The following is a 24606-nucleotide window of genomic DNA, read 5'->3' on the forward strand; positions in this document are numbered from 1 at the left end:
AGCTTTGGACATCTAATAGTCATGGTAATCAGAGATAGTATTACTAAAACACAGAAGATAGACAAAAAGAGGACAATTTAACTATAAATTGTATTAAAATTTAACCTTGCCTCATACTAGTTAACTTACCATCCATGAGAAGCCAATGGCCAGTGAGAACCCATATGAGGACGAGCATGACAGACAAAGAGAACGATAGTAGCTCAGCAGCAGTGAAACGCCCACAGCAACCAAAGGAAATCCTGGAAAACACACAACACTTACTGGACTAATGGACAACAAATAACCAAACTCTAACATTCAATAACATTCAATAACCAAACTCTCCTTTATGATCAGAATCTGCAATTGGCCAGATTAGAACAGTAAGTAATACCTAGACCCAGAAATCCAAAATACCCAAATCTCTTTGGAATAAACCACAGGAAGTTCATAAGAATTATACTTGTGCATGCATTTGATAATGTACTTTTTATCCTATTGAAAATTTAAAGTGATAATATCCATCTCTGGATAATCTAAATATAGGGGAAATTCTAATTTTTATGAGGAAAACAAAATGAAGAAAGTCAATAGTTATACAATTAAGATGGCACATCTATTTGGTTATTACTAATTCCTGGGAAGATCAGCCACCCCAAGCGACTGTTTAGTGCATACAGCATCTCCATCAGCATAGCATTTTGTTTCCATGGAGCAATGGCTTTAAGATAAGGAATGAACAATGAGATTAAACTTAAGTGGCCAGTATATACTCTATGTAATCAAGATGAAAACCAAAGAATATCTGAGTCAAACACTATTTTATTTTATTTTTTTTGGTTGCACCCACAGCATGTGGAAACTCCTGCGCCAGGGATCAAACCCACACCATGGTGGCAACCCAAGCCACAACAGTGACAATGCCAGGTCCTTAACACGCTATGCCACAAGGGAACTCCAAGTACTATTTTCATATTCCATTAACTAACTAGTAAAGGAATGAAAATGATGCTTCAAAAAAATCCTGCTCACTCTTCAATAATCTAAGCAAGGAAGCATACTACAATGACTCAGATTTCCTAAGATTTGTTTATATTTCCTCTGGAATAAAAAGGTGCAAAAAAAAAAGTACTATCTTCCAGTTTTTAAAGACCAAACATCTCACTTTCCAGTGTTTTGTGTGCTTCAGTCAATTGCTGTTGAGCATGAGAGACATATAAGTTTACAATTTAGAGGGAAATCCCAAGTCCTTACTTGTTCTGAGGTGAACAGGGTCTTGTTAAATACTGGCACATCGGGAGAAGAAGAAAAGCAAAAGCTATTGTTGCAAGAACTGGAGGAAGAAAACATATGGTTAAATTTTTTTGTTGTTTATTATTTTACTTAATCATAAGAAAAATGGGATGACGTACGGAAATAATCATTGCCCAGACACTTTATCAACAAATGCATAAATTATATTAATTAGAGAAGAAAAGTATCTTCCTTTAGCACCACACCGACTGCCACTTTAAAAAAGATTTGAGGGAGTTCCCGTCGTGGCTCAGTGGTTAACGAATCCAACTAGGAACAATGAGGTTGCAGGTTTGATCCCTGGCCTTGCTCAGTGGGTTAAGGATCCAGCGTTGCCGTGAGCTGTGGTGTAGGTTTGCAGATGCGGCCTGGATCTTGCGTTGCTGTGGCTGTGGTATAGGCCGGCAGCTACAGCTCCAATTAGACCCCTAGCCCAGGAACCTCCATATGCTGTGGGTGCAGCCCTAGAAAAAGACAAAAAATAAATAAATAAAAAATAAAAATAAAAAAGATGTGAGGTAGGAGTTCCCGTCGTGGCGCAGTGGTTAACGAATCCGACTAGGAACTATGAGGTTGCGGGTTCGGTCCCTGCCCTTGCTCAGTGGGTTAATGATCCAGCGTTGCCGTGAGCTGTGGTGTATGTTGCAGACGCGGCTCGGATCCCACGTTGCTGTGGCTCTGGCGTAGGCTGGTGGCTACAGCTCCGATTCAACCCCTAGCCTGGGAACCTCCATATGCCGCGGGAGCGGCCCAAGAAATAGCAACAACAACAACAACAACAAAACAACAACAAAAAAAGACAAAAGACCAAAAAAAAAAAAAAAAAAAAAAAAAAGATGTGAGGTAGAGATAGTATTGGTAGGTTTTCTCATTCTCCTCTATCTCAACAAGAAAAGAAAAACAGCAGACAAGGTATGATCTCCTAACAAATAAAGTAGCATTTTGATGTTTTATACATGTCCATCATGGCTCAGCTTGAAAACTCATCACATAGCTAACAGCTGAATTACTTTGATCAGCTATCAATGTTTCTATCTGCAGAAACATGGGTTGCCAATGACCACTCTGCCAAACTGGACCTCTGGTAATCTACCAGACAAGGAGCCACAGCCAAAGCAATCTTGCTCTGCTGTCGCAAAGCTCATGAGTTTTCAACCCCTGGCCTTTCATTCATATTAGGTTGGCAGGTCTGATCTGATGATAGAGGTATAAAGTAGTTCAGGAAGGGTCGAGGAAGAGAAAGCCAGACTGAGGAAGGAAAATCTGCAATTTTTTTTTTTGCTTTTTAGGGCTGTACCTGCTATATGGAAATTCCAAGGCTAGGGGTCGAATTGGAGCTTTAGCTGTCGACCTACAACCACAGCTGAAGCTATAGGATCTGACCACAGCAAAGCCAAATCCTTAATCCACTGAGCGAGGCCAGGGATTGAACCCACATTCTCCTGGATACTAGTCAGGATTGTAACCCACTGAGTCACAAAGGGAATTCCTAAATTTTAATTTCTGAATGATGATTTTAAAAAAGGTTAACAAAATTTCCTTTTAGCTTCATGTTAAGAATAAACAGAGGAACTCATTTACCTGCTGTACATATTGTAAAAACTACTTGAACTGAGTCAAAGAAGAAGAACATTACTAGGAGAGAGACAGATGCTCCAATTGGAAGGAACAGGGCCTGGGTAGAGTCAATAGTTTGGATACCTGAAAGAGAACAAGGGACATATTAATGACTTACATAACAGGGACCATTGCCCATGTACTTTAGATACATTAACTCATTCAAATGCAGACAGTTCTAGGGATTAGTATTAAAAAAAATAGATTATCTAGGCCCTCTGATTTTTTCCTTCCCAGAGAGACTATGAGCTCCTTGCTGTCCTCATAATGCCTTCATTATAGTAGGTGCTCAAGAAATACTTGTTGAATTGAATTACCACCTCCTGGTGCTATCCAGCTGGATGATGGTGTCAAAACAAACAAACAAACAAACAAGAACAATATAAGGTAGTTCATATTAATCAATCTGAGTACATCTGTGGTCTTGTGTACATAGGTTTGGTAAAACAAGTGGTTTAAACCCCCTGACTAAAGTAATTTCTCATCATGTGTGGATTTAATGTATTCACGCTCATTCTTCCCCATTGCTGCTAATAGCTGAGGACTGACTTTGTGAGGAAGGGGGACAGTGGAGAACAAGATATATCTAGAAACAGTACATCATAAAAATATTTTGTGGGACTATTTTAAGAAATAAATAGTAGAGGGGAGTTCCCGTCGTGGCTCAGTGGTTAACGAATCTGACTAGGAACCATGAGGTTGCGGGTTCGATCCCTGGCCTTGCTCAGTAGGTTAAGGATCCGGCGCTGCTGTGAGCTGTGGTATAGGCTGCAGACACGGCTCGGATCCCGTGTTGCTGTGGCTCTGGTGTAGGCCAGCGGCTACAGCTCTGATTTGACCCCTAGCCTGGGAACCTCCCTCCATATGCCACGGGAGCGGCCCAAGAAATGGAAAAAAGAAAAAAAAAAGAAAGAAAGAAAGAAATGGGGGAAACAATCTCTTGTAATAGAACAGGATTTAGCACAGTGGTTTCAAAACTAAGAATCTCATGGAGACTTTTTTTTTAAAATGACAATGCCTAGGCTCAACCCCAGATTAACTAAACGGAAATCTCTGGGGGCTAGCAGGCCCAGTAAAAACTCCCTATAAAATTTTATTTCGCACTCAGGGTTGAGAAACATTACTAGATTTTTATATGGTATAGAAGGAATCCATGGCAAAATATAACGCCTGCATGAAAAGAAATCACCAATGTTGTATTATATGCTACCTACTTCCAAATTAATCCTGCTGAAATATAAAGTTCATGAAAGGAACCAAAGAAGAAATTTTCATACAACTTATTACAAAGAACTATTAGAAGTAAAAGCCTCTTGATTAAGGTAAGACTATGACTAAAATACTATGCAACCTGGATGAACAAAGCTAGACAAAGGGTTGCAACCATCAATCAACATTTAAAAACTGCTCTCCAGGAGTTCCTGTTGTGGCTCAGCAGTTTAAGGACATGACACTGTCTCTGTGAGGATGTGGATTTGATCCCTGGTCTTGCTCACTGGGTTAAGAATCTGGCGTTGCACAGATCAGGACAGAATGCAGTCCATTTCCACATAATCAGGAAAAATGTAATGAGAGAAATGGCCATCACAGAGAAGACCAGTACTTGATTATGGAGCGTGATACCATTCCAGATTGTAGAGGTGCCATGGAAAATGGGTTGCATTTATCAAAAATCAAAGAAAATAACAATAGCCAGAGAACAGAGATTGTGCTGGTGCTGAGACTGAAATGCTGAATGATCAACAACGTGGAAAAAGTGGGGGGAGTTCTAAGAAAAGGAAGACAGGACTTTAGAGATAAGATTAAAATACATACTACCTAATTCAATGTTTGTAAAGTTCAGAAACAGGCAAAACAAATATTAACATTTTAGGATGCATGCTTGGGTAGAAACCATAAAGTAAAGCAAAGAAAAAGTATCATAAAAACCAGGTTAGTAGTTCCATTGGAGGGAAAGACAAATAGCAGCGACTGGGAGGGTGCACAAAAAAGACTTCTGGCTGTGGCAGGGTTCTTTTTTCCTGACCTGGTGGTATCAGCCCTGCGATGGATGATTCACTGAACTGTACTTTTTTTTTTTTTTTTTTGGTACTTTTCTGTATATGTGTGCTATGTTTTACAATAAAAAGTGTTAGAAAGTGGAGAGGTGGGAGTTCCTTCTATGTCCTCTCTGATTTTCCCTAACTTTGTTCTAATTCCTGTCTTATCCCCAAATTTGCCCCAGGAAACCTGTTTATAAGGATTTTCCCCTCTGGCACATCAGCCCCTCACCTAATTAGTATTAAGCAGGTTAAAAAAAAAAAAAAAACCAACAAAATATTACCCCCACCCCTTATCTGATATTTTAAAGTCCTTTACTAGGCTTCCCTATAATTTATATGAACTATGAAGACTGATAGAAATGCACAATTGGAATTCTCTTCTCTAACAGAGATATACATCTTAAACTCCTCATGTACACTGTAAACTCCGTAGGTTCTGGAAATGACTCTTTTTTTTTTTTTTTTTTAAGTCCCTTATGTTGCCTACTGTGTAAGCGTCCAGTAAATATTTAGTTCAAGGCATGCTTTGCCCATGGAGGTGCAAAATCAGTAACTTTCATAACGATAATCAATACTACACAGGGGTATTCCTCCACATCTATTTCATGGCCAGACATGTATTTAAGTCTGCAGTCTTGTTTACTGAATACAAAAAATAATGTCTCATTACATAATTTTTAATTCCCTCACCATGCCAATTTCTTATGCTAATTTTACCTTTAAAGATCATGCAAAAAAAAAAAAAATCATGTAAATGCATTTGAGTAAGTCCTCCCAGTTGTGATCTGTTTTGCTTTGCTTTGTTTTAAGTCACTGGAGTCTGGCTAAAATGTCTAAAGGTCTGGACCATTATTTCCAGAACTTTAAGAATTGCAGTATTAACATGGTGTACATTATTTTTGTTAGCATACTGTCAGCAACTAAAGAAAGGAGCTTCACCTGCCCTGTGACACTGCTCTTTGATCAACTCTCTTGGGCATCCTTCCATAAAGCTAGTGTAAATAGCGTCAAATACCTACTGGTTCAAAATCTATGATTTCAAAAAATAAAAATCTGCACATTCTATTTAATATTCTAGAAAGGTTCTTTGTATTCAGTGTTGTGTTTTAATTGCAGAATGAACTTCTAAAATTTAAATTTATTACAAACAAATACTTCTCATATACCCGACTTAGTCTTTGTTCTAGCCAGTCATTTGGTTTCTCTGCTCATATTTTAAATTAGTATAATTAATCTGTAGACTATATGATGCTTTGTTTTACAGAACAGAGCAGGATGTGGTTATGTATTTCAAGATTTATAGATTTTTTTAAAAAATCTTTTCAGGGCCGCACCTGAGGCACATATGGAGGTGCCCAGGCTAGGGGTCTAATCAGAGCTGTAGCTGCCAGCCTACACCACAGCCACAGCAACGCAGGATCCGAACCATGTTTGCGACCTACACCACAGTTCACAGCAATGCTGGATCCTTAACCCACTGAGTGAGGCCAGGGACCAAACCTGCATCCTCATGGGTGCTAATCAGATTTGTTTCTGCTGAGCCACAACGGAACTCCCACATTTCTAGATTTTTTTAGATTTGTTTCTCATATAACTAATAATTATTTGCGAAACCATTATTTTCTGTTGTCAAAGGCACCAGAAATCTGGTTTCCCTAAGTGGTTCTTTGAACTAATGTAGAGCACTCAAAAACAAAACAAAACAAAACAAAAACTAAGATAAATTTAGAGATTTCATACAGTTTTGCCTTATAAATCCCCATAAGACACTGGGATATCCCCTCTCCCCCCTGCCCCCCCCACCAAATGATCCATGGGCCAAGCTGAATGGGTTTGACTGCAGTTCATGTCAGACTCTTCTCCAGATCATCTGTTTGTCTTGACAAATAAATTACTCTTCTTAAATCGAATTGCTCTATTCCTAAGTGTACTATTCAACTCTTCAACTAGCCAGTAAGAAGCATTTTTGTTTTGTAGAAATATTTAATATTCATTTCACCAAAATCCCTAAATAACCTTCTTGGGGACAGGTAAATGTAAATATTGGAGAGCAATCTTTTTTTCTTTTTACAGGCCACACCTGCGGCATATTGAAGTTCCAGCGCTGGGGACTGAATCAGAACTGCAGCTGCTGGCCTACACCACAGCAATGTGGGATCTGAGTTGCATCTGCTACTTATGCCACAGCTTGCTGCAACACTGGATCCCAATGAGCAAGGCCAGGGGTCAAACCTGCATCCTCATGGACACTGTGTCGGGTTCTTAACCTGCTAAGCCACAACAAAAACTCCACTAGAAAGTATTTTGGCCACACTGCCTATGTGACAGCTTGGGTACCAGCTCTTCTGTTCTGCATCTTTCAAAGTACCTAATAAATGAGAACTGTATGGCAGGAACCTAATATCAATCTCTTAATATTATCAAGTCTCCTCATTTCTAATTCAGTTCTCTTTCTATAGCAAGCATCACCAATTTTTCCTCTAATTCTATTAAGGTATAATTTACATACCATAAAATTTACCCATCTTGAGTGTGTAATTCAATTTTTTTTGGGGGGGGGGGATTTATCAAGTGTGAAAGCATCACCATGATCTAGTTTTAGGATATCTTCATCATCTTAAGATCCTTCATGCCAGTTTACTGTTAATTCTCCTTCCCCTCCCTTGCCCCAGGCAACCGCTAATTTATTTTCTGTCTCTATATATTTGCCTTTTTGGAAATTCCATATAAATGGACCCATACAATAATGTAGTTTTCCTATCTGGCATTTTTTACTTAACATATGTTTTGAGGTTCATCCATGTTGTAGCATGTTTCAGTAATTCATTCCTTTTAATGCTGAATAGTATTCCACTGTATGGACATACCATATTTTGTTTATTTATTAACTAGTTTATCAACCTATGAGTTGCTTCTACTTTTTGGCTATTATGAAAAATGTGCTGAACACTTGCCATACAGCATACTTCCACTTTTTTTCTTTAAAAGCAAAGTCTTATAAAATCTTAAATATCAGAAGAGATACAATACTTAGTTTTACAAGTACTTAAAGTGACTCTTAAAATCTTTAAGAGTCACTAAATTAATTTAAAATCAACACCTAAAAAATTATCAACCTCGTTAAAGGATTTATTTATTTATTTTGTCCTTTTGCCATTTCTTGGGTTGCTCCTGTGGCCTATGGAGGTTTCCAGGCTAGGGGTTGAATCAGAGCTGTAACCACTGGCCTATGCCAGAGCCACAGCAAAGCGGGATCCAAGCCACATCTGTAACCTACACCACAGCTCATGGCAACGCTGGATCCCTAACCTACTGAGCAAGGCCAGGGATCGAACCCGCAACCTCATGGTTCCTAGTTGGATTCATTAACCACCGAGCCACGACGGGAACTCCATCACCAAAGGATTTAAATGAAGCCATAGGTTGGCAGATACCCATCTACCCTGCTTGTCTTTAAGAAAATAAAGAATCTTGGCAGCAAGCTTTTAGGATGACTTAAAAGCAGTACACAAGAAATCAGTAGTTCAGATTCAAAACATAAGACTTCAACAAATTATATCATCAGATTAGATTTTATCAGTATACCAAACATAATTGTTGAGCCCAATAAATTATCAATTGGGCTTATAGAAAGAATCAAATTAAGACAACCACATGTATGAAAGTAAACTGTCATAAAATGCCTTACTATTATTGGTGCTGTTGCCATTGAAAGACCCAGAAGAACTGTTATTGTCTTTCTCCTTATCTTGATTTTCAAAGTCCATATTAAGGGACCTGTGGGAAAAATTGTACAGGTAAGACTTAGTTTTGCTTATGAAAGCAGCAGACCAGAGAAGAAGTAATGAGAAATATTTTTAAATGGAAAAACATTAGGAAAGAAAGGAGGATATCTTTTGAACAGCTCTGCAGAAACGTTCTTGATGCCACATCTAGAAAAACAAGCTACATTCCTTCCAATGTCAGTTTAAGAGTTTTCCTGACTACAGATAAGAGCATTCCATTGTGGCTGAATATTCCAGCCATTATCTCTGTGCACATCTTTAATTACTTCCTTATGATAAATACTTAGAAGAAAAATACTGGGTCAAAAGGCAAGTACAATTATGAGACTTTTACATACCACACAACTGCTTCCAAAAAGGTAGTACCAATTTACTGATAGCAGAGAGCACTTGTTTCTCTACATCCTGCCAGCTTTCATTCAACATGAGAGTCTCTGTTCTATCTGAGATTAGGTACTGGAGAGACAATGAAGAATTTTATGTTCAAAGAAGGAGGTGACTGACAATAAACAGGAAAAATAAGTTAAATATATATGGTATGTCAATGGTAAGGGCTAAGGAAAAAGGGCAGGATATGGAGAGGATAGGTTTGAAATTTTAAACAGGGTGGGCAGGGAAGGCCTTACTGGTGTGATTTCTGAGTCAAGACATGAAAAAAGTAGGCACTGTCAATCTGGGGGACTAAAAATGCTGAGATCTCTATTCTAATTGAGAATTCCTTAACTACTTATCAATTTTACGTACATGATCTTTCTCTTTTTTTGGTGAACTATTCAAATCCTTACCTCATATTCAACTACTGTCCTCTTTTTAAATGTTTTTGTGTCCGAAAGAACTTCCTGTGACGGTGTCTTATTTACAGTGACCTATCTGATAGACATCTGCCACATGAGCACTTGAAATGTGAGAACAGATTGGTAGTGTCTCTGCAGCACGAGGACACAGGTTCGATCCTTGGCCCCACACAGCAGGCTGAGGATTCTGTATTGCCCTAACTGCGGTGTAGGTTGCAACTTTGGTGTGGATCTGATCCCTGGTCTGGGAATTCCACAGGGCAAAAGAAATATGAGAGGAACTGAGGAACTGAATTCTACATTTAACTTTAATTAATTTAAATTTAAATAACTCGAGTTAACACTATAAAACTTTAGGCAAAAACATAGGGTAAATCTTCATGACCTTGGATTTAGCAGTGAACACAAACAAAAAACTGCTAAACTGGACTTCATCAAAATTAAAACCTTGGATGCTACAAAGGACACTTTCAAAGAAGTGAAAAGACAAACCCACAGGATGGGAGAAAATAGATGCTATCATGTATCTGCCAAGGCTCCTGTGTTTAGAATAGGTGAAGAACTCCTACACTTCAATAATATAAACACAAGCCAATTAAAAAATAGGCAAAGGCACTGAATAAATATTTCTCCGAAGATAAGCAAATGTCCAATGAGCACACGCAAAGTTCTTAACATCATTAGTCATCAGGAAAATACAAATCAAAACCACAATGAAGTACCATTTCATACCTACTAGGATGGCTGTAACCAAAAGGCCAGGTAATAACCAAATGTCGGCAGAATTCTCACTGTGGCACAGTGGGTTAACAATCCAACTGTAGGAGTTCCCGTCATGGCTCAGTGGTTAATGAATCTGACCAGGAACCATGAGGTTTAGGGTTCAATCCCCGGCCTTGCTCAGTGGGTTAAGGATCCAGCGTTGCCATGAGCTGTGATGTAGGTCTGGCGGCTACAGCTCTGATTAGACCCCTAACCTGGGAACCTCCATATACCTTGGGTGCAGCTCTAGAAAAGATTAAAAAAAAAAAAAAAAGGAATCCAATTGCAGAGGCTTGGGTCATTGGTTCTATCCCTGGCCTGGTACAGTGGGTTATGGGATCCAGTGTTGCTGGAACTGCAGCATATGTTGGATTCAATCCCTGGCCCAGGAAATTCCATATGCCCTGGGTGTGGCCATAAAAAACAAAACCAAACCCCAAATGTTAGCAATTTGCTGGTGGGAATGTAAACTGGTATAGTCACTTTGAAACACAGTCTAGCAATTTTCCATTTCTGTAATAAATACAGGGCTATTCAGGTTATCTATTTCTTTTTGAGTTAGCTTTTGTAGACTGTCTTTCAAAAAAACCTGTCTGCTTTCTTTCCTAAATTTCTAAGTTTATTGGCATAAAGTTGTTAACAGCAGTCCCTTATTATCCTTTTAATATCTGGAGGCTCTAGTCATATCATCTCTCTCATTTTTAAAAATCAGTTTTTAGGGAGTTCCTGTTGTGGCTCAGCAGGTTACAAACCAGACTAGTATCCATGAGGATAAGCATTCGATTCCTGGCCTCACTCAGTGGGTTAAGGATCTGGTGTTGCTGTGAGCTGTGATGTAGGTTGTAAATGAGGAGCAGATCCTGTGTTGCTGTGGCTGCTATGTGGGCCGGCAGCTGTAGCTCCAATCCAACCTCTAGTCTGGGAACTTCCATATGCCACAGGTGTGGCCCTAAAAAGCAAAATTAAATAAAATTAAAATAATAATCAACTTTTAGTTTCACTGATTTTTCTCCAACAATAGAGAATATTGATTTATTTTGTGCTCTTTTTTACCTTTTGTTTGCTCTTTTTTTCCAGTTTATTAAGAAAGGTAACAAACAGGTTAAATCATTGATCTTTCTCATCTATTCCAATCCAGGCATTTGGAGCTACCATTCCCGAAGTACTGCTTTTGCAGCAGTCCATAAATCTGATGTGTTTTCACTTTTCTTTAATTCAATATACTTTCCAATTATCTCTTTAATTTCTTGTTTGATCCATGGAAGTGTATTATTTTTATTTCCAAATATTTGGGGATTTTCCAAGACCTTTCTGCTCAATTCAGTTGTGATTTGCTTGGAATTAAATGTCTGTGTTCCCCACAAAGTTCATGTGTTGAAGCCCTAACCCATAATGTGATGGACAGTATTTGAAGATGGGGCCTTTGGTAGGTAATTCTGCTGAGGGTGAGGCCCTCATATGGGATTAGTACCCTTCTAAGAAGAGATAGCAGAGAGTTTGCTTGCTCTCTCCTGGGACTGTACACACTGAGGAAAGACCATGTGATCACACAGCAAGAAGATGGCCATCTGTAAGCCAAGCAGAGGGTGCTGACCAGAAACCGACAATGCTGGCACCCCGACCTTGGATTTCCAGCCTCCAGGACTGTGAGAAAACAGATTTCTATAGTTTAAGCCACACAGTCTGTGGTATTTTGTTACGGCAGCCCCAGCCGACTAACAGAGATCAGAGATCATATTTTGTATGCCTTGAATCCATTTACTGAGACTAGTTTTAGATCCAAAATAGCTTCCTTGGTAAATATTCCGCAGGCACTTGAGAAAAACGCATATTCTGTTGTTGAATGGAGTGTTCTATAAATGTCAATCAGGTCAAGCTGGTTGAAAATACTGTTTAAACCTGTATCTTTACTAATTTTCTAACTACTTTGTTCCACCAATTACTGAGAGGAAGGTACTAGAGTCTTCAACTACATTTGTTTTTTTTGTTTTGTCTTTTTGCCTTTTCTAGAGCCGCTCCCACGGCATATGGAGGTTCCCAGGCTAGGGGCTGAATCGGAGCTGTAGCTGCCGGCCTACACCACAGCCACAGCAACTCGGGATCCGAGCTGCATTTTCGACCTACAACACAGCTCATGGCAACGCCGGATCCTTAACCCACTGAGCAAGGCCAGGGATCGAACCTGCAACCTCATGGTTCCTAGTCAGGTTCATTAACAACTGAGCTACAAGGGGAACTCTCATTTGTTGATTTTTATTTTTTTATTTTTTTGCTATTTCTTGGGCTGCTCCCGCGGCATATGGAGGTTCCCAGGCTAGGGGTCCAATTGGAGCTGTAGCCACCAGCCTACACCAGAGCCACAGCAACGCGGGATCCGAGCCGCGTCTGCAACCTACACCACTGCTCACAGCAATGCCGGATCGTCAACCCACTGAGCAAGGGCAGGGACCAAACCCGCAACCTCATGGTTCCTAGTTGGATTCGTTAACCACTGCGCCACGACGGGAACTCCCTCATTTGTTGATTTTTTATTTTTCCTTGAAGTTATATCAGTTTTTGCTTCACCTATTTTGAAAATCTTCTATTAGATGCATATTTAGGCTTATGATGACTTGTTGCTTAACCAACCCCTTACATCATTATAAAGTATTTTGGTCTGTGGTAATAATACTCCTTGCTCTGAAAGCTACTTTGTCTGATATTAGTATAGCCACTTTCTTCTGATGAGCTAGTTTTCTTTTGATGAATACAGGGTATATGTTTTCCCAATCTCTTACTTTAAATCCTTTTTCTGCCTTTCCATCTATAGCGTGCTTTTTGTAAGAAGCACGTAATTGGATCTTGCTTTTTAATTCAATCTGACAATTGTCATTTTCTAATTGGAGTTTTTAGGCCAATTTCATTTAATATGATTACTGTTATGATTAGGTTTTAAGCTTTCATGTCTGTCCTATAATTTTTGTTGCTGCTCCTCTCCCTGCCTTCTTTTGAATTAATACAATATTCTTTGATTCTGTTTTATTTCCTTTGTTGACTTATAAACTATAACTTTGTTCTTTATAGTGGTTGCTGTAAAGTTTATAGTATACATCTTTAACCAACACAGTCTACCTTCCAGTTCTATGGCGGTACTTCATGTACAGTATAAAAACCTGACAATAATTTAAATTTATTCCCCTTCTCAATCTTTGCATTATTACCATGCATTTTATTTTCACATTTTATATTACTTTTGTTTATACAGTCAGTATCTTTGCCTTTTGAGTTTTGAATAATAATAATAAAAACCTCTTAAAATTTAGCTGCACCTGCAGCAAGTGGAAGTTCCCAGGCCAGGGACTGAACCATGCCACAGAAGCAATCCAAGCCACTGCAGTGACAATGCCAGATCCTTAACCCACTATTCTACAAGAGAACTCCATAAACCCTCTTACATTTATCATTGTAGTTATCACTTTTGGTGATCTTTATTCCTTTGTGCAGGCCCAGATTTCCAACTGTACCACTTTTAATCTTCTTGCAGTACTTCTTTGCAATATTTCTTGTACTGCAGGTTGGTTGGTGAAGAATTCTTTCTGGATTTGTATGTCTGAAAACATCTTCATTTTGTCTTTATTTTTGAAAGCTATTTTCTGCTACAGAATTGTTGACAATTTTTTCTTTCTGCACAGCAGTTCTTCCACTGTTTTCTCACTTACATTGTTTTCAGTGAGAAATCTGATTCCCTGCTCCCTCTCTCCTATGCCCTCCACTTCTTCACCCCTGGCTGCTTTTTGCATTTTTTTCTTTATCACTGGTCTTGAGTAATTTGATGAAGATGTGCCTTGGTATAGTTTTCTTCACAGTTCTTGTACTATAGATTTATTATGCTTCTTGGATCTGTGCATTATAATTTTCTTCAAGTTCGGAAAAATTAATTCTTCAACTATTTTCGGTCCCTTTCTTTTCCTTCTGTTCAAGGACTCCAATTACCACACATTAGGCCACTGGAAGTTGCTCTTTGATATTCAAAGAGAGCTCAATAGTACTTCTTCCTTTCTTTTTAGGGCTGCACCTACAGCCACAGCTGTCAGTCTACACCACAGCCACACCAACACCAGATCTGAGTGCCCTCTGTGGCCTACACCACAGCTCATGGCAACACCAGATCCTTAAGCCAGAGTGAGGCCAGGGACCACTGTCTGAAGTCTGGGAGGGTTGTGCGTCCAGCTGTGTTCTTTTTCCCCAGAATTACTTTGCAATTCTGGGTCTTTTGTGATTCCATATAAATTTTAGGATTATATGTTCTAAATTCTGTGAAAAATATCATGGGTATTTTGATAGGGATCACATTAAATCTGTAGACTGGATAGTATGGCCATTTCAACAATAATAATTCTTCCAACCCAAAAGCATGGGGTATCTTCCCATTTCTTTGAAGCATCTTCAATTTCCTTTATCAATGTTTTATTATTCATCTCCTTAGTCAGGTTTATCCCTTAAGAATTTATTATTATTTTCTTTGGACACGATTTTAAGAGATTTTCCCCCCTACTTTCTGATATTTCATTGTTAGTGTAAAGAAATGCAACTTATTTCTGTATGTTAATCTTATATCCTGCTATCTTGCTGATTTTATTAGCGCTACTTATTTTTGTGTGCAGTCTTTAGGGTTTTCTATACATACTAACATGCCATCTGCATATATGACAATTTAAGCTCTTCCCTTCCAATCTGGATACCTTTTATCACCTTTTCTTATCTGACTGCTGTGGCTAGAACTTCCAATTCTATGTTGAATAGAAGTGCGAGTGAGCATCCTTCTCTTGTTTCAGACTTCAGAGAGGCAGCTTTCAACTGTTCACCATTTTGTTGGCTGTGGGTTTGTCACAACTAGCTTTTATATTATGTCGAGATATGCTTTTGTATTATGTCGAGATACAGCCCTTATATTATGTTGGGTAAGAGTTTTCATCATGAAAGGATGAATTTTATCAAATGCTTTTTCGGTATTGAGATGATGATGCGTTTTCTGTCTTTTGTTGATGGTGTGTATCACATTGATTTGCATAGGCTGACCCATCCTTGTGAACTGGTGTGAATCCAACTTGATTTATTGTGTATGATCTTTTTTATGTGTTGGATTCAGTTTGTTAATATTTTGTTTATAATTTCTGCATCTATATTCATGAAAGATATTGTCCTGTTGTTCTTTTTGGTAGTGTCTTTGGTTTTGGTATCAGGGTGATGGTGGCTTCACAGATTGACTTTGGGAGTGTTCCATCCTATTCAAGCTTTTGGAAGAGTTTGAAAAGGATCGGTATAAATTCTTTGTATGCCTGGTAGAATTTCCCAGTGAAGCCATCAGGTGCTGGACTTTTGTTTGGAGAGAGTTTTTTCAATTACAAATTGTATTTCACTTCTAGTGATCAGTTTGTTCAAATTATCTACTTCTTCTTGATTCAGTTTTGGTGGACTGTATGGTTCTAGAAACTTGTCCATTTCTTCTCAGTTGTCCGATTTGTTAGCATATACTTGTTCACAGTATTCATTTATGGTTTTTGTATTTCTGCAGTATCAGTTGTTATTTCTCCTCTTTCATATTTTATTTTATTTGGGTCCTCTCTCTTTCCTTCCTGGTGAGCCTCAACAGGTTTATTCATTTAGCTTACTCTTTCAAAAAACCAACTCTTAGCTTTAGTTTTTCTATTGTTCTTTAAATCTCTATTTTTATTTCCTCTCTAATCTTTATTATTTCCTTTCTTCTGTCAAATTTTGTTTGTTCTCCTTTTTCCAGTTCTTTTAGGTAGCATGTTGTTTATTGTTTATCTGAGATTTTTCTTGTTTATTTGAGGAAGGCCTATATCCCTATGAACTTCTCTCTTCAGATTGCTTCTGCTGTATTCCACAGATTTTGTATGGTTCTGTTTTTTTCACTGTCATTTGTCTTAAGGTATTTTAAAATTTCCTCTTTGATTTCATTACCAACCCATTGTTTTTTTTAGTAACATGTTGTTTACTCTCTATGCAATCATTTTTTGTTTTTTCCCTTATGTCTCTTTCTGTAGTTGATTTCTAGTCTCATGCTCTTCTGATCAGGAAAAAACACTTAATGTCTATTGTCTTCAATTTCTTGTGGCTTGTTTTGTGTTCTAATATATGGTCTATCCTAGAGAATGTTCCCTGTGCACTTGAAAAGACTGTATATTCTGGAGTTTTTGGCTGTAATATCCTGAAAATATCAATTAAATCTAACTGTTCTTCTGTATCATTTAGGATCTCTGTTGCCTTACTGAGTTCCTGTCAGGAACATATGTCCATTGATGTTAGAAGAGTGTTAAAGTCTCCTACTATTGTATTTCCAACCACTTCTCCCTTTACATCTATTAGTATTTGTTTTATATATTTAGGTGCTCCTATATTAGGTGCATATATGTTAATAAGTGTAACATCCTCTGCTTTATTACTCCTTTTATCATTATATAGTGTTCTTTATTTTCCTTTATGGCCTTTGTTTTAAAGTCAATTTTGTCTGATATAAGAATTGATACCCCTGATTTCTGGTCATTTCCATTTTCATGAAGTATCTTCTCCCATCTTCCTTGTTACCTGGTTATCTTTGCTTTGATGCCAGACACTGTGAATTTTACCTTGTTTCAATATTTTTATATTCCTATTGACTACTTGATATTTTTACATTCTACTAAATCTTCTTGATCTTTGTTCTGGGATACTGTTAGTTACTTGGAAAGAGTTTAATTTGTTCAGGTCTTGATTTTATGATTTATTAGGCAAGTCAGAAGCAGTGCTAAGTCTAGGGTAATTATTCTCTACCACTGAGGCAAGATCTTTCTGAGTACTCTACCCAATGCCAGGTAAATCACACATTTTCCAACCTGGCTGGGAGGAATAGGTACTCTTCCCTTTCATCCTTTCATGTTATTCCTTCCTCAGCCTTAGGTAACTTCCTTAAATGCATGCATTGACCAATACTCTGATGAATACTCAAGGGGTCCATTTTCAAATCTTTGAGGTTTTCTCTCTTTACCCAGTCCAACTAATAAACATACTCGCTATCTCCCACAGTTACCCTTTTTTTGTGTGTGTTGCTAGAACACTTGAGATCTACTCTTAGCAAATTTCAAGTATACAACACATTATTATTAACTATGGTTGCCATGATTACACTAGGGCTCCAGAACTTATTAAACTTACAAATGCAAGTTTGTATCCTTTGCCAATCTCTTCTCTTTTCTTCCACACTCCAGCCTCTCTAGTGACCACAATTTTACTCTGTTACTACGAATTTGACTTTTTTCGGAGAGGGGGAATTAGACAGGTAGAAACTGTCTTAAGAGAGCTGGGAAAATTGTCATCTGTCAGGATCACTGTCCTTTGTTGTCTGATGAACAGAGTCTTTAAAAAAAAAATCAATGCCTGGAGTTCGCTTCGTGGCTCAGCAGTTAATGAACCCAACTAGGATCCAAAAGGATGCGAGTTTGATCCCTGGCCTCGCTCAGTGGGTTAAGGATCCTGCATTGCCATAAGCTGTGATGTTGCAGACACAGCTAGTACTGTGCATTGCTGTGGCTAGGTAAAGGCTGGCAGTTGTACCTTCAATTTGACCCCTAGCCTGGAAACTTTCATGTGCTGCAAACGTGGCCCTAAAAATAAAAATTTTTTAAAAAAATCATGTTTTAGGTGGGATGGCAAATCCAGTTCCTGTTACTTCAGCTTGGCTAGAAGTACAAGAGCTTCTAGGCAGTTCTTTCAAAAATTCAGGTCCCAGGGAGTTCCCAATATGGTGCAGCAGAAACGAATATGACTAGTATCCATGAGGATGCAGGTTCCCTGGCCTCACTCAGTGGGTTAAGGATCCGGTTATCATGAGCTATGGTATAGGTCGCAGAAGTGGCTTGGATTCCATGATGTAGGCCACCAGCTATAGCTCTGATTCAACCCCTAGCCTGGGAACTTCCACATGCCACAGGTGGGGCCCTAAAAAGACCAAAAAAAAAAAAAAAAAAACCCAACAACAAAAAAATTCAGGTCCCTAAGTTCTCCTGTGACATAGCAGGTTAAGGATCCAGCACTATCACTGCAGTGACTTGGGTCACTGCTGCAGTGTGGGTATGATCCCTGTCCTGGAAATTTCCACATGCTGTGTGCACAGCCGAAAAAAAAAAAAAAAAAAAAAAAAAATCAGATTCCAAATTGAGATTTTATTTTTTTTATTTATTTTGTCTTTTTGCCTTTTCTAGGGCCGCTCCTGCAGCATATAGAGGTTCCCAGGCTAGGGGCTGAATCGGAGCTGTAGCCACTGGCCAATACCAGGACCACAGCAACTCGGGATCCAAGCCGCATCTGCAACCCACACCACAGCTCATGGCAACGCTGGATCCTTAACCCACTGAGCAAGGTCAGGGATCGAACCCGCAACCTCGTGGTTCCTACTCAGATTCATTAACCACTGATCCACAACGGGAACTCCTTACTCATGCAGTTTAAAAGTCCCTGTAGGTACTAGTATACTTTATCCCTCTCTTTCAGGATAGTAGAGAATGCTATCCCGAATAGGTCAGAATTCTTCCTGAAAGGAACTCAAAACAACTAGGCTCAGGTCTGCTTAATAATGCTCTTCACTCCATAGTTTCCTACCCTATGGATCAGCATCTCTTGCTGGATTCAAGAGACTGGACCCTTTACTATAATAGCTTGGTTACCTGCCATTTGCTCTCATGTACTGTCATCCACTGCCTAAAACTCCCTTATCTGTTACTGGTGCTGAGAAAGCCTCAACTGGCTATGTCTTCAGTTACAACTGGTGATCTGGCTAGGAAAGCCTAGAGTACAGACTGGACAGGCACACTTCACTCTGGTCCACTATAAATTTGGCTCATTAGTTGTCTAACAAACTGTTCCATTAGAAGGGCAGCTGACAAATTCCTCAGTAAGACCAAAGGATGGATATTTTTAGATGTCTGAAACATGGTTAAGCTCTAAAGCATGGTTAAAACTCCTCTTCTGGGAGTTCCTGTCATGGTTCAGTGGTTAACAAATCTGACTAGGAACCATGAGGTTGTGGGTTCGATCCCTGGCCTTGTTCAATGGGTTAAGGATCCAGCGTGGCCATGAGCTGTGGTGTAGGTCGCAGATGTGGCTCGGATCCCGCGTTGCTGTGGCTCTGGTGTAGCCTGGCAGCTACAGCTCCCATTAGACCCATAGCCTGGGGACCTCCATATGCTGCGGGAGCAGCCTGAGAAATGGCAAAAAGACAAAAACAAAAACAAAAAAAAACTCCTCTTCTGAATATGGTCAGGACTCTGATGTGTTGGCTTTCCTAAGAGTTTTTTTAAAAGCCCTGGATTTTAGAACATTCATCTTCTTATAGCTATTATTTGGGGCTTTACATTTCTCTTGCCATGAGAGGAAGATATCTTAACATTAAAAAGTACATAGTTGCTCCCACCTCTGTCAATCCTGGAGGAATTATGATAGTGACTGACTCCTGAGATAGACTTTTCCTGTCAATTCTGATCTGTTTCACAACAATCTAGATACAATATTTTAAATATATTTTTCCAGCTACAACACTTGTTCTAGTTTTTTGTAAGTGTTTTATTTCTAAGGTCTTTTAAGCTTTAATTCATGCTTCTCATGGAAAGCTATCATTTGCGGAGAGCTCAACTCTCTGGTGATGCAATTCATGGGAATCTATCTGGAGTCACTGGAATATGAAGACTGCTTCTTCCCTGTGGGCATGCTTTAGAAAAGACCTGTAATAATTTAAACCATTTTTCAAATTCACCTACGTATGAATGAACAACACAACAATAGCACTTGTTATGCCCATCCTGCTTTTCAGAATCTGGAGACAGCATGGTAAATTTACAGAAATGGTTATGCATACATATCTCTACCCTGGAGGCTGGCTATTAGAGATTGTTAGCTTCACATATGCTTTCTGTTGCCATTACACCGATATTCTGGATGAAAAGTTGCCGGTCATCTCTGGTTTAACACTAAGCATAGCTGTTACAGAGGCTCTCTCCTAAGACCAAGTAAATAAGATTAAGTACTGAGAGTACTGTAGGATAGGCTTTAGAGCTATTTAACTCCATTTCAATTTGTTATTATCTGAGGACTATTTTAAACTCTATTCTGGGAGTTCCTGTTGTGACTCAAAGAACCCAACTTTGTCTCTGTTGAGGATGCAGGTTTGATCCCTGGCCTCACTCAGTGGGTTAAGGATCCAGCACTGCCACAAGCTGCAGCACAGGTTACAGATGAGGCTTGGGTCCAGTGTTGCAGTGGCTATGATGTAGGCCTGTAGCTGCAGCTCCATTTCAACCCCTAGCCCAGGAACTTCCATATGCCACAGGTGCAGCTGTAAAAAGAAAAACAAAAACAAAAACCGAAACAAAACTATTCTGGCTGTTTCAAGGAAAGGCTACCCCCTCTTTTCAAGTACCAGTAGTTTGGCATTAATTTAGAAGTAGTTTCAGGAGTTCCCGTCGTGGCGCAGTGGTTAACGAATCCGACTAGGAACCATGAGGTTGCGGGTTCGATCCCTGACCTTGCTCAGTGGGTTAACGATCCGGCATTGCCATGAGCTGTGGTGTAGGTTACAGACGCGGCTCGGATCCCACGTTGCTGTGGCTCTGGTGTAGGCTGGTGGCTACAGCTCCGATTCCACCCCTAGCCTGGGAACCTCCATATGCTGCGGGAGCGGCCCAAGAAATAGCAAAAAGACAAAAAAAAACAAAAAAAAAACCAAAAAACAAAAACAAAAAAACAACAAAAAAAACCAAAAAAAAAAAAAATAAAAGTAGTTTCAGTTTTCCATTTTCTTAGAACCTAGGTTGGTTTGTTTGTTTTTTAGGGCCACAACTGTGGCTTACAGAAGTTCCCAGGCTAGGGGTAGAATTGGAGCTACAGCTGCTGGCCACAGCAATGCCAAATCCAAGTTGCACCTGCAACCTACACCACAGCTCACAGCAAAGCTGGATCCTTAACCCACTGAGCAAGGCCAGAGATCGAACCGGCATCCTCATGGGTACTAGTTGGGTTTGTTCCTCCTGAGCCACAATGGGAACTTCCATGGTTTTTTTTTTTTGTTTTTTCTTTTTTGGCTGGCCTGAAGCATCTGGAGCTCCCCAGCTCGGAATCAGATCTAAGGCGCTGTTGTGACCTACACCGCAGCTGCAGCAACACAGGACCCTTTAACCCACTGTGCTGGCCTGGGATGTACCTGCATCCCAGCACTGCAAACAAAGTATCAATCCCTGTGCACCAAAGCAGGAACTCCTTAGAACCTACTTTGTTAAGAACTGCTGCAGAGACATAAATGCTTTAAGGTAGGCCAATGTGGTACACTGGGTAGGTGGGGGTGGGGGTGGCAAGCAAATACATAATTTAAAGCTTTCTTTCAATTTCTCATTGTCTCAAATAAGCTTAGCTAAAATCAAGTACTGTCTGATCATTAGAGGCAGACCATGGGTCACTATTGCACAAAACAGAAATTTGGCTAAATGAGGTTATAGGACCCCACATATTTGCTTCAACAGAAAGACTTATGCATTTCAGCTTTATAAAATAAGATTGATGGACCGAGGTTTAGCAGATTCCAGGCTACTGTGACTGGGGTCCAGTAATGGCTACCACACTGTGTGGTTCTCAGCAAACTTAAGCTATTAAAAGTACAGCCTTTGCAGAAGACTTGCCTCCTGAGCTACCAAAGGACTACTTTGAGTTAGGGCCTTACCCCAACTTTCTTGGGAATCTTTATTAACTCTATGGACATGAAGTTGCTTGTCTGGACCTAGAACAGTTTGTGCCATCTTCATAGGAGACTACCCTTCAATTCCTCCACCCCTGCCATCAGACCCTTAATATCACTACTAGGGAGTAACATACAATATGGTCAATACATTATAATGTTATTACTAGACATTCCATCCAAATTGTATACTGGCTATCTGCAAACAGCAAGTCTGGATTACTGAAATTAAAATTTAAATACTAACAGAAAGATTTGAGCTATGGCTGTTCCATCACAACCATTTTTCATCACAGAATAAGCCATCTGAATTACAGCATATTATTTGCTATTTTCCTTTGTCTTTCATCAACTATGACTAAACAGGAAATAGTTATGTGTCAAGTTGTAGGAGGCAGACAAATTTCCAATTACTGATGCTTATAGAGGAACTACATTAAGAACCCACTACAAAAAAATCCACGTAGAAGAGAGGATCTTCTGACTAAGCAGCTGAGGATTAAAATAATGGTAATAGTTAACATTTACTGAGCTTATACTGTCACACACCATGCTAGGAACTTAACAGGCACTATCACTTTTGATTCCTAGAATAACAATTGATAATACAACTGTATTTGGAGACAGAGCCTTCAAAGACGTAACTAATTAAAATGGGGTTGTCAGGATAGGCCCTAATCCAGTATGACTGACGTTCTTATAAGAGGAGATTTGGAGAGAGAGAGAGAGAGAGAGACAAACAGACGCATGCACACACAGAGAGAAGACCAGGCAAGCATCTACATGTGAAGATGCTCATCTAACAAGCCATTTCCAAATGAAACCAACTCTGACGACACCTCAACCTTGGACTTCTAGCCGCTAGAACTGTAAGGAAATAAACTTCTGTTTACGTCACCCAGTTTATGGTACTTTGTTATGGCACAACTAATACCAGCAAACTAATACAGAGAGGCTATATTATTATCCCTCCAGTAAGGAAATTAAGGTTCTTGGTTGGCTGTATCATCTCCCTTACAAAACAACCAAACTTCTTTTTTTTTTTCTGAAAAAGACATGTATGATTATTTAAAAACTCAAACAGGAGTTCCTGCTATGGCCCAACAGGGTTGGCGGTGTCTTAGAAGTAGTGGAAGGCAGGTTCGATCCCTGGCCCTGCTCAGTGGGTTAAGGACCCAGTGTTGCCATGAGCTGTGGTGTAGGTTGTCAACGAGGCTCGGATCCCGAGTTGCGGTGGCTCTGGAGTAGGCCAGTGGCTACAGCTCCGACTGGACCCCTAGCCTGTGAATCTCCATATGCCGTGGGAGTGGCCCCAGAAAAAGCAAAAGACAAAAACGAAAGCAAAAACTAGGAATATTCCTCTTTGAATTAAACTAGATCTCATTTTTGGATGAACTGCATATATCCTGCCTTATTAGAGCAAAACAGTAAGAAAAGTAACCTTTAATATGCAGATGGTATGGTTTCATCTTGAACTGGGTGGGGTATGATTGGCAACTGAGCCTGCCAGATAATTAGTGTCAGAAATAATGACAACTGATTAGCCACCTTCAAATTTAAGTTGGTATGTAAGTCCCAGTATGTTTTCTTGGGTCACTATGATTACATTTAACAGGTGGTTTATCACAGACACTACATAAGAAAGTAGTTTTAGTATTTTCTCAGTGTTTTAATAAAATTTTACTGTGGCTGAGGTGGAGATCAGGTTTTATTTGCTCTAAATTTTTATTAGGCTAAAACTAATTCAGTTGTTAGGAAATCAATTACTCCTATCTTTAGGTACTAGTCTTGACTATAGAGGATTTTCTGAGAAAGTTCTAGGACTACTTCCACTGCCTGAATACAACAAGGAAGATGTGGGCTTATAGTTAGGCCTTTTTTAGGGTTCTTGGTTCTGATAAAAACACAAATGTGCTGTGATAACTGTTAAGACAAAGCAGCCTATACTCAGCCAGCTACAGAGCACATGTCTTGATCAAGAGATCAAGATTCAGGAATAATTAGTTGAAGAACTAATAACCCATTCATTTATCCTGATATATAACATTAGATCATAGTAATCTAGCAAACCAGACCACAATTTTCTGCTGCTGGCTGTGTCGCCCCAATTTCGGGAAAACTGCTTTTGCTGAAATCTATTTTCATGAAATGTCACCAGCTTATATTAAAGGTTCCTATAATTCATTAAACAAACAGTGAATGCCTATTATGAAATGCTATGAAACAAAATGCTGCATCCTCTTTCTAAGGGTCTTTGGGACAAAGGTCTGTCTGATCTCAAGACTAAGAACAAGTGCAATTCACCTGAACAACTGGATTCTTTTTATCCAAGGACACTGTAAAGTTTTTAATTTCTTTTTTTCTGACAGATAATTGTCAGAAAGCTTACTGTGGTGTTTGTGGACCACCAGTAGCAGGAGTGTTGGCTAATATGGTATGCATTTTTAGACTTACTTTTGGCTCTACTTTGTCGCCACCCTTACTTTTCCTTTTTTTATTTCTTTCACCCATTTTAATTTCCCTTATCTCATCAAAACTTGTAGAACTTAATGAATGGTCTGAAATCCTTTTGA

General features: G+C 39.2%; 1 protein-coding gene across 3 annotated transcripts in view; it reads right to left on the bottom strand.

Moving 5' to 3' along the window:
• SPPL3 (signal peptide peptidase like 3) overlaps positions 1-24606 on the bottom strand; it is a 170358-nt gene that overhangs the window by 12119 nt on the left and 133633 nt on the right. For all 3 annotated transcript variants that reach the window (XM_021072705.1, XM_001928829.7, XM_021072704.1), the window contains 4 exons: positions 8623-8711; positions 2857-2976; positions 1237-1315; positions 130-242 (listed from right to left, as the gene is read on the bottom strand). In XM_021072705.1, coding sequence (XP_020928364.1) covers positions 130-242; positions 1237-1315; positions 2857-2976; positions 8623-8711 — 401 coding nt within the window. The remainder of the gene's footprint in view (positions 1-129; positions 243-1236; positions 1316-2856; positions 2977-8622; positions 8712-24606) is intronic.

This window comes from Sus scrofa, chromosome 14, assembly GCF_000003025.6.
Source record: "Sus scrofa isolate TJ Tabasco breed Duroc chromosome 14, Sscrofa11.1, whole genome shotgun sequence".
NCBI lineage: Eukaryota > Metazoa > Chordata > Mammalia > Artiodactyla > Suidae > Sus > Sus scrofa.